Source organism: Lissotriton vulgaris, chromosome 1_1 (assembly GCF_964263255.1).
Source record: "Lissotriton vulgaris chromosome 1_1, aLisVul1.2, whole genome shotgun sequence".
Taxonomy (NCBI): Eukaryota; Metazoa; Chordata; class Amphibia; order Caudata; family Salamandridae; genus Lissotriton; species Lissotriton vulgaris.
Window position 1 is genome coordinate 113937549 of NC_141685.1, and position 11081 is coordinate 113948629.

The window sequence follows — 11081 nt, forward strand, 5'->3', positions numbered from 1 at the left end:
AAAGTACTGGAAACTCTTTCCTCCAAATGGCCCTTTCTGTCCCACAAAGCACTTTGTTTTATGTTGTGCACAAAGAGTTGAGAATGCCTTTCCTCTAAAATGTACTGGCTTTCCGTCCCCTGGCTTTGTGGCTTAATATTTGGGCTAAGCAAGAAAATACACTTAGCAAAGACATCCTACGGGAATGCCTTTCACTTGACCGTGTCTCACGCATCCGATGGCTCCAGTATATAAGAGTTGGCCTCTCCAGGGTAGGTAGGAACTATTCGCTAATCCTGAGCGCATATGTAAGAGGGACCTTTCTCTGGTCAAAGAGTGTTTTTTAGGAATAAGCCACTGTGATAGAGAGGGAAATGAGCGGTGTAAGCCTAGTGTGCGTATGTACATTGTGTTAAAAACCGTACCAACCAGCGAACCTTATCTTCTAGGGCTTAAAAGCATCCATAATCATTTTCAATGACCCGGTTTTGGCTCAACCTCTTCCATTACCACATGGCACACCCTCGCGTCCTCCACAGAGGCCAGTGCCTCATGCCCTGTAGCTGCAACAGTGAGTCTCGTCAGGACATGATGCACTTTATAATGTTTTGTAATTTTTATGCTGTCCCTAGAAAGTTATTTATTATTCCCATTCTCAAAAAAACTGGTTTTAGGAGGGTAAGACCAGCTCTTATCTTTTTACAACTGCTCTCTAATGACACTGTTTTGCATACGCTTTACTTTTTACGGTTCGCTGTTAGACTTAGGTCAAACTGCGATTAACTTCTGTACTGAACTTCATGAATTTTTATCTTGTGTTTTGATTAACTTGTACATATTATATTTGTCAATCTGTAACTTGGAAAATGTTTTATCATTTTATGTATGACTTTTATGGTTTTCTTTCATAAAACCGAATAAAGTTTGTTGATAATAATCACTAGGGGATTAATTTACAGGGTAGCATGGTATCCCTCACAATAACTCAAGGAGTCACAGTCCACACAATGTACATGCGTTGTTCCCCCTACTCCAACCTTACATATACCCCCAATCACCTGCCCAAAACTCTGCCTGCTGATGCCAATGTGGTACTCCGTCAACCCGCAGACAATATTTTTTGGCCCCTTTGAAAGTGCCCATGCAATAAAAATGCTGCAGTTGTAAACACATATCAACTACCATTTGTTGTGTTTGAAACATTTTATTGAATAATAAAACCTAATAAACATAAACTGATTATTAAAGCAAAACAGAACAAACTGTAACTTAGCAAAGTTAGGAACAGCACAATTCTTAATTTCGGGCCGTCTTTAAAGTTCAACAATAGAAACGTTCATAAAGAACAGGAAAGGAAAGAAAGAAGGTGGGATACAGCGGTTCCATTAATATAATGCTTGCTACATATAGAAAAACAAATACTAATTATTTTCCTTAAGCAATAAAGTCCTCACATTAAAATACTAAGAGAAATATATTGAACAATGAACATTTCATGTGTAATTAGAATTCAATTTGAATATTTTAACCTTCTCAGCATTATTTGACTCATGATTACAACCTGAATGCTTTCTGGAAAGGAAACACCTCATGGGGTTCAAAATTACATCTTTTCTAACAATAGGATTAAAATGATAAACTTGAATTTCAATTTGATTTTTTGATTTAAGCCTTTTAAGAGATCAACAATTTTAAATATATACAAAATCCATACACTTTTGTAAAATTGTCACCTAAACTTGAATTTAATCCACCTTTTGATTAAACACTTCCCATTCCAGCAAGCATCACCGGACCACTTGTTGTTATCTTCCCAATTAGTGGTCATGTTTCAGATGGCAACAACAATAAATATGTTTAGAATTTTACCTCCGAAATAAAAAACATGCTATTTCTGAATCATGGTGCACAATAAAATGTAGGAACAGAAGGGCATCTTTAGGTATAGCATTCATTAAGCTTTGACCAGGCTTGAAACTAGAATTCTTAAACTTTTGGACATTTAAATGTCATATTTTAAAAGAATTCACACAGACACAGCATGAGCTCCATGAAAAATTGAAGATGAGTGAATTGTACTTAGACAACATGTGCTGATTAGTAATCTATTGATGTAAAATACAGTGGTGAGGCAATGCTTGTGGATCTAATCTATTCAGATTTTAACTCCATAGTTTGTTCAATAAATTGACTTTGAAGGTCCATCTCTCAGATCAGTTCTATTACAGTTTTAATTGCGATAACACTAAAAGAGATCAATGATAAATAGGTTTTAAAAGCCATGGGTGGAATAGATCCTTGGTCTAAATCTAGATTATTGTCTGCAATAGAAACCAGTACAAACAGATCAAATATAAAAGCATTGAAAATGTTTATTATAGTGGTTTAGAGTAAACACAGATAACACACATTGTTCCTGGAACTCAAAAAATGTATCGAAAGATTATGATTACAACCTATTTTATGTCCAGAGACTGGTTTAGATGCTTTCCTGTTTAAGTGACAACATTTGCAAATATATTTAAGAAAACATTAAAGCTGGATGTCACAAATTCTGTCTTTAAGTATTGTGTAAGAGTTATGTGTGATGGTTTTTATTTGATCTGAAGCAACACTAACACTAAATAGGTACGTGCACCGGTTATCATTCAACTAACATTATTAGCAAACTTAATTTGGAGGGAATTGAGAACAATTGACTCATGTACCAAGGGTTTTATTGTTCAAAAATACACTGGTTCGGTAATTCACAGAGTTTGCAAATGCTAAACCGCTTTTTGAAATGTACTAAGCCCATTTAACAATTAAGAATTTGGAAGGGGAATATTAATAGTGTCCCTTCTAAATACGGAATACATCCTTAAGGTATGCATTAAGCTTTGAAACCATACATGGGCTGAAAAACAGTAACAGGAGGTAGTAACCCAAGGGGAAATTTGTGAATCTGAAAGTAAAATGGGGTGCATTAAAAATGCTTTTATTTAAAAGCCATCACAGACACAGTAGTGTGCTGACTCCACAAGCAACCAGTTTTACCAAATGGATTATTAATACATGAACCTCAGTATTTCCTATATATTATTGAAATGTAGTCTCTAATGTTTTTGTCATGTGGTGTAAATATTTGTTTCTATTATTCTATTTCCCATTTCCATATTGTCATGAAATGTACCTATTCTTTTTGTCAAACATATTGAAATATCTTTATCACAATTTTTGGGGCATTCTAAAAAGTGTTTTCACTCTCTAACCTAAAGCTTCCTAAGAAAAATACTGACGCACAGTCCTGGTTTCTCCTAGGTCATTTAGCTTTCTCACTAAACCAAGCACAATATTGCTTTGAGAGAGGTGGTTATTGTAGTTAAAACACACTGGAGTTAGTTTAGAAAGGACAAATATAGAATTTCCTTTATCTTTAGAAATAATACTTGAAAAAGTATATGTGCAATAATTTCAGATAATTTACTGATAAAGATATCAGATAAAGATCCCCTAATTTCTTATACCGTGTGGTATTAAAAATCTGCTTGAATTAACAGACTTCTCTTCTAGATAAATCCAGGTATGAGAAGGTATTAAATGCAATTATCAACTTTCCGTTATTTTAACACATTTTCTCAGTGCATAGAGTATTTTTCCTACATTGATCACAACATTTCAAGCACTGGTCTGTGCTTAAACGTACAATGAAGGGGTAAAAATGTATTTCCACCACAATCAAGAAACCCTTGGGTCTATGAGGATTACTGTTGCAAATGAAAACCTAGCTAAGATGAAATATCCCTTTAAAGGGAAGATTTTCCTCACCCACCATAGTTGGCATGCTTCCTCATTCAGAACCTCCTCCCACCGTTATACCTAGTTACAGTACAGGGTCCAGCCCCCTCACTGAGAGGGAGGAGTTCAGGCATGTTTTGTTTTAGAGAATGGTATACGAAATACCACAAAAATGAGCTCAGGGTAGTGGGGGCAGCAGAGTGAAAGTTAATAAGAGGTCAACATGTTTCAGCCTATTAACCCTCCAAAGAGGTGTTTGCGGCTTTCTTCGGGACCTAATCAAAAGTGCTGCTGCTCATTGTACTCAATCAATAACAAGCATTGGCAAAGCCAATAGGTCTCGCCTTTGGGACCTTATAAGTGTTTAGCCATGCAGATCCAGTAACAATGTGAAATAATTTCTCTTAAAAAGAAGACTATAAACTAACTAAGCTAGATGTGACTTTATAACTGGTTAATCAAATGTTTCTGGAGCTTTAGTATATATAATGAACTCCTTTTTTCTATGGCGTGTCATATAATGTACACAATGTCAAAAAATTCAATACTGCTTTTATAGCAATTTACTTTTGAAAGCTTGAAGTGAAAGAGAATTCTAAATGTAATTTGCTTATGAGTAGGCGCTAATTACTATTTCCAGATGACAATGTAGTTAACATTTTTTTGTAAAGGATGTGTTAGAAGTATGGGTAGGGAAAATGGCTATTTTGGTCAAAGGCTCCCCTTTCTTTATGCATGCTAGTTTTAATTTGTAAACAGAATCACCATTTTTTTAATGTGGTACACTGTAATGTTAGATGAATCTGTTTTACCCTTTTGATAAGCAAGAGAAGACGATGAACCGTTTTTTCGTCCCTGGTTTTAAATGGATTCAGGTTGGAACAGAAGAGGTTTTGGTTGACTTTGCCTCAGATAATGGTTGTTTCCCGCATGCTGCTTTCATGCGACTTAAATCCCTTCAATGGAAGAGGCGGCTGCATGCCTGCATATATGGCCAGATCAGTACTTGGCTGTTTCGGTTCTCCAGTGGGGCTAGAATAGAAGCTGTTAAGGGCAGGGGCTTAGCTTCCCATTGGTGCAGCAGGTGCAGTGGCACCAGGTCCCAGATGCCTTAAAGACCCACTGAACCCTGATAACTGCTGTTTGTCACAGTACAAACAAAGGCCGGAGGGGCCCACAGAACAATGATTATTGCTGTTTTCCACAGCCCAAATAAACGGCAGAGGTCACATTTTCTTTCTTGCCTTGGGGCCCAGGGCACACTGGCTAGGCCACTGGTTAAGGATGCAGTGGGGAAGAAGTGGCAAGACAGGTAGATTATCTAAACAGCTCGACGATGACTTCATGCCTGGGTATTAAAGTATTCATTACAATTAAAGACTGAAGCAGGAATAGAAATCATAATATAGAAAGGCCTATGTACAAATGCAGCTCGATTAGCGGCTGCCTTTAACTTCTCACTTATCACCTCTCCTAATTTACAGTTTTATATTAGATGCAGACATAAATCGTGACCTATGAATATGTTTATCTATCTTTAGGTTCAAATGACCCATCTTTTCCATATGCAAGTATCAGACAGGTCGGAAACGCCTAATGGCTTTAAACTTGATAAAGCCACATTAATCACTGGTCTTGAAATACAAATGGTAGCATTAGGCACGCAGAGGTGTAATCTACGTAATCTCATTAAGTTCAGGGTACGGGAGATTATTTAGGGCATAAAGCACTTTGACAAAAACATTTCTGCCACCATAGAAATTCAATCTTCCTTGTCCTACCCTAGTATACAAGTAGTACCACATTCTTTGTATACCTGAATTAAATAGGCACACAAAATAGTACTGTATTTAAAGGCCCAGTTCAGAATTACATGGAAGGTGCACTGTCCCAGACTACACAACGGTGCAGTTTTCAGTGGGTGCTCTCATCCGACACAGGGGGGAGCACACCAGATTATGCTGGAAAAAACATGTGGTGCCCCAACGTAGGCGCAGTTGTAAACCACTAGTCTGCTTACATAGTAAAGCGTCTGGCAGCTATTAAGTGAGGTGGCACGTTTCCCCTGCAGGTGGTTGGGGTCTGTCACCATCCTGTCAGGTGGGGGGTATACAATCAGTGCGCCTCCTGACTGCTTGTTTGCCTTTTCGCCCGTGTCAATAATACAGTGCAGTCCTTGGAGGAGTAGTCAATTTGTATTCATGAAAGACACTTGTGTTTCTCGGATGTGTAATCCCCAGATGATGCCTGAACTGTTCCCCAATGGGCTATTTGTACATCGTATTGAATTGTATGGTCTTATGAGGACTGTTAATAATAATAAAAAAGATTTAGTGAGTGCTTATTGCCCTCTATGTCACTCTACTTCTAAGCACCTAATTGTACGGTGCTTACTGTCATCTGCTCACTTACATTATGCTTATTATGCTTAATATAAATAGTGCACAATTTAGGCGTTTGTGTCTGCCTACAACGTGGACCTGATACAAATAGCAGTACCTACAAGGTGGATGGTACAATTCAACAAGAGTCTAAGATACTCCAGCACAGATGATTTTGCATCAACATTACGGGGCATCATCTGAATTTTATTAATTTGTGTACAGTTGTGTGTATACAATAAAACAACCTCCCCACCATAATTGATCTGTCTATTCATCTTGTTGGGATCTGGAGTAGCATGCTACTCGCCGAAAAGCACTTCAACACTTCATCAGGGGTAGCAAGCGCTATATAAATGCAAAACCTTCCCTCTTCTATCCCCCCACAATCTTTTTTAACCCAACTAACAGACCAACATGTCCAGCTCTCATATACATTTTATATTTCCCTATACTAATTCACCACTAATCATTTTTGGATCCTAGAGTAGTGTGCTACTCGTCGAAAAAGCGCTTCAAAGTTCGTATGGGGTAGTAAGTGTTATGTAAATCTAAATACATTACAATTACTGTTTACATCGGGCTGCACTAACACGAGGATAGAAGTAGAGTGGGGATTAGAGTTTATCTGCCCAGAACAAAGCATACTACAGAAAGTGTGTGAACAGTCTATATGTTGTGCCCCTGGCAGAGAAAAACACAGCAGAGGTGGGAAGAAGGTAGGTAATCTTATGGTCAGACCTATGTGGAAAGAGGCAATCACTTTGGGCAGAAAAGAGGGCTTACACGGAGGACTACTTTGTTTGGATGGACAGCAAGAAAGGGAGGTCTGGAGGATAAGCCTGAAGCTCACTCATCCTGCAAGCAGAGGTGATGGCAAGCAAAAAACTAGTCTTCTAAGGAGGCGAAGAGGACAATTATGTAGGCGCTCAAAGGGAGCACACATAAGATAAGTGAGGTCAACTCCCACTAGGGTATTATGAAAGGAGAAGGAGGAAAAAGATGAGTAATGCACTTCAGAAATCTGTTAACAATAGGATCGAAGGCCATGCTCAAGAGCTCGGGGTACCAGACTTGGGACTGATCGCGTTTGATCTTCTTCAGCAATCTTGGCAGAAGTGGTACAGGAGGCCGCAACTCCACTCGCAACGAAAAGGGTCGCCGAGCGAGAGCCGCTTTGGAAACTCTAACACGCAGAACTGCTGACATTGAGCGTTCTCTTCGGTGGCGAATAGATCTAACCAAGGTTCTCCCCACTACTGAAAGAGACCTAGCACGACCTTCGAGTGAAGATGCCATTTGTGATCCATCATGCACTGGCGGCTGAGTTTGTCTGTCCTTGCGTTCAGTGAACCTGTTAAGTGTTGAACTACCAGAGATATGCCCTGATGTTCCAGCCATGTCCAAAGGCGAAGAGCCTCTTGACATACGGTCCACGACCCCACCCTGCCCTGTTTGTTGCAGTACCACATGGCGGTGGTGTTGTTTGTGAACACCAGCACCACTCTTCCTTTGACAGAAAGAAGGAATGCCTTCAGTGCAAGATGAATCGCCCGGAGCTCCAGAGGGTTGATGTGGTGCCTGGACTCCGCCAGAGACCAGAGGTCTTTGATCTCCACCATTCCCATATGGCTGCCCCAACTCAGGAGTGACGCATCCGTCACTACTGTGAACTCAGGTTGGAGAAGGTAGAAGGATCTGCTGTTGACCCAATCCTGGTTCGTGAACCACCACTGCAACTGACTTGCAGTCCCCTCCGAAATCTGAATGTCATCGGAAAGATTCCCCTGGTGCTGTGCCCACTGAAACTTCAGGTCCCACTACAGAGCACGTATATGCCATCTGGCATGATGCACCAGCAGGATGCAGGAGGCCATGAGGCCCAGCAGCCTCAGGGTCATTCTCACCGAACACCGGGATGGAGGCTGAAACATCGGTATCATAGTCCCAATATACTGGACTTGCTGCTAGGAAGGATAGACCCAAAACTGTGTTGTGTCCAGAACCGCTCTGATGAAAAGGAGCTTATTGGATGGAGTCAGGTGCGACTTCAGCACGTTAACTGAGAACCCCAGCAAATGCAGGAAGTCCGTCGTAGTCTGGAGGTGGGAGCCTTCAACAGCCAGTCGTCGAGATAGGGGAAGACTGGAACCCCTGATCTGCGCAGATGAGCTGCGACCACCGCCATCACTTTCGTGAACACCCGGGGGAGGGGGTGGCTGGTAAGGTCAAAGGGAAGCTTGGTAAACTGAAAATGCGAGTGGCCTACCGTGAACCATAGGTAATACCAGTGGGTAGGCAAGACGGGGATGTGAAAGTAAGTGTCCTGCAAGTCCAACGCTACCATCAAATCTCCAGGTCGAAGGCAGATAAGACCTGAGCCAAGATTAACAACTTGAACTTCTCCTTTCGGAGAAAGCGGTTTATGTCCCTGAGAACTAAGCTAGGATGCAGGCCTTTTTCCTTCTTGCGTACCAAGAAGTAGTGGGAGTAGTCACTTTGCGGAGTTCCTCACTGAGGAACTCCGCATAGGCTTAATCTTATCATGAAAAAAATAGATATCAGTCATATGTTAAGAAACAAGGGTGAGTAGAAACCTTTTGGGTGGAGTAAAATTTAAGACATTATTATTGTGATTTTTTGGGCAATTAGTTGATTTTTGCAAGCACTAACACTTCTCTGTGTAAAGTAAAGACCTTGAGAGTTTTGCAACTTTCAGATACTCAAATTGTGGATTCTGTTGCAATGAAAAATATTTCCAGGCCTGAAATTTCTTTGGAGGTTGCAGGCGGGCAGCCTAAGTTATCCTGCAAGAGTTTCTTGATGAATTCTATTGCAACTACAATATGTGCTCTCTCATGTAAAGTCAGGTTGTTAGAAGCTTTTCTGCAACTCAAGATACGCCTTACTTTTCACCTGGTGTGGGTGCATTTCTCATGTTTAGTGATATCTCCTTTCTGAGTATAACGTTTCTGGCTTTCCCCTCCTGTATATGGCTTTAGTACAGTGTGAATTCTCTCATGTGAAATTACATTGTATTCAAGACTAAACCTTATCTGACATTCAGGACACACATAAGGCTTTTTTCCCCCATTTGAGTTCGCTCATGTCTAGTGAGAAGTATTTGTACCCAAAACATTGCTTGCATTTCAAGCACTCATAAGGTTTTTCCCCAGAGTGAGATCGCTCATAAAGCATAACACTGTCTTTCAGATTCAACCTTTTATGGCATAAGGATTTTTCTAGTGTGGAGTTTCTCATGGTGAAATAGCATTTTTCTCTGCAGCTTTTCTGGCATTCAGAGCACTCATAAGGTTTTTCATCAGTATGGAGTCGCTTATGGTTAGTGAGGCTGTGCCTATCAAATAGGAATTTCTGGCATTCACAGAAATTGGTAATGTTTTTCCCCTGTGTGCGTCTGCTCATGTAGAGTGAGATTGAGTTTAAAATGTATGCTTTTCTGGCATTCGGAGAACTGATTATTTTGATGGTGTGTTTTCTTATGGCGCTTGTAACCATCTCTGCCTCTGAATCTTTTCTGACATTTAAAGCACTGATAATTTTTTTTCTCGAGTGTGGATTTTCACATGATCAGTGAGATTAGATTTTTTTATGAAACATTTTTGGCATTCGGAGCACTGATAAGGTTTTTCCCCAGTGTGGATTCTTATATGCTGAATGAGACTGTCTTTTACACTGAAACATATCTGGCATTCGGAGCACTGATAAGGTTTTTCCCCAGTGTGGATTTTTATATGCGTAGTGAGATTGCTTTTTTGACTGAAACATTTGTGGCATTCAGAGCACTGATAAGGTTTTTCCCCAGTGTGGATTCTTATATGCTGAGTGAGATCCCTTTTTTGCCTGACACATATCTGGCATTCAGAGCACTGATAAGGTTTTTCCCCAGTGTGGATTTTTATATGCTCAGTGAGATTGCTTTTTTGACGGAAACATTTGTGGCATTCAGAGCACTGATAAGGTTTTTCCCCAGTGTGGGTTCTTATATGCTGAGTGAGACTGCTTTTTTCACTGAAACATTTGTCACATTCAGTGCACTGATAACGTTTTACCCAAGTGTGGGTCATTGAATGTTTAGTGAGTCTTTTTTTGTCACTGAAACATTTTTGGCATTCAGAGCACTGATAAGGTTTTTCCCCAGTGTGGAATCTCACATGTGCAGTTAGAAGTGATTTAAGTTGGAAATCTTTTGGGCATTCAGAGCACTGAAAAGGTTTTTCCCCAGTGTGGGTTCTTATATGCTGAGTAAGACTGCTTTTTTCACTGAAACATTTGTCGCATTCAGTGCACTGATAACGTTTTACCAAAGTGTGGGTCCTTGAATGTTTAGTGAGTCTTTTTTTGTCACTGAAACATTTCTGGCATTCAGAGCACTGATAAGGTTTTTCCCCAGTGTGGAATCTCACATGTGCAGTTAGAAGTGATTTAAGTTTGAAATGTTTTGGGCATTCAGAGCACTGATAATGTTTTTCCACAGAGTGGGTTAATGCATGTTGATATAGACTCGCTTTGACTCTAAAGCTTTTCTGGCATTCAGAGCACTGAAAAGGTTTTTCCCCAGTGTGGTTTCTCATATGCTCAGTGAGATAAGATTTACGTCTGAAACTTTTTTGGCATACTTTGCACTGAGAGTGGTTTTCCCCTGTATGCATTCTGTCAAATTCTGTGAGATAAGATTTATGGCTGTATCTTTTTGGGCACAGGTAACTTTTTTCCCTAACTTCGGTTATTTTGCCTCGATTTTAGAGTCGGGCTTGTTTAGATAATATTCAGCACTTCTCTCTAAAAGAAATTGTGTGTAATCTTCTCAACACTTGGATTGAGCAAAAAACGTCGGGAAGCAGTCCTGTAACACCTGTTGAAATTTTTCTAACAGATAATAGTCTTTAGGTAATAGCCTCTCCGGCAGCAACTTAATTTGTG

The 11081-nt window shown here is 40.0% G+C and overlaps 1 protein-coding gene across 2 annotated transcripts; it reads right to left on the minus strand.

Annotated features, from left to right (window-relative positions):
- Positions 1–9235: 9235 nt before the first annotated feature.
- Positions 9236–10810, minus strand: LOC147737668 (uncharacterized). Of its 2 annotated transcripts, XM_086939755.1 has the most exons (2): positions 10567–10810; positions 9236–10314 (listed from the first exon to the last, which is right to left on the minus strand). In XM_086939755.1, exons 1-2 carry the CDS (start codon positions 10808–10810, stop codon positions 9683–9685), a joined length of 876 nt encoding a protein of 291 aa, XP_086795881.1. In that variant the 3' UTR covers positions 9236–9682. The 2 variants fall into 2 exon arrangements, with proteins under 2 accessions (XP_086795881.1, XP_086795860.1); XM_086939734.1 differs by having other exon boundaries at positions 9236–10810.
- Between the last annotated feature and the right edge of the window lie 271 nt (positions 10811–11081).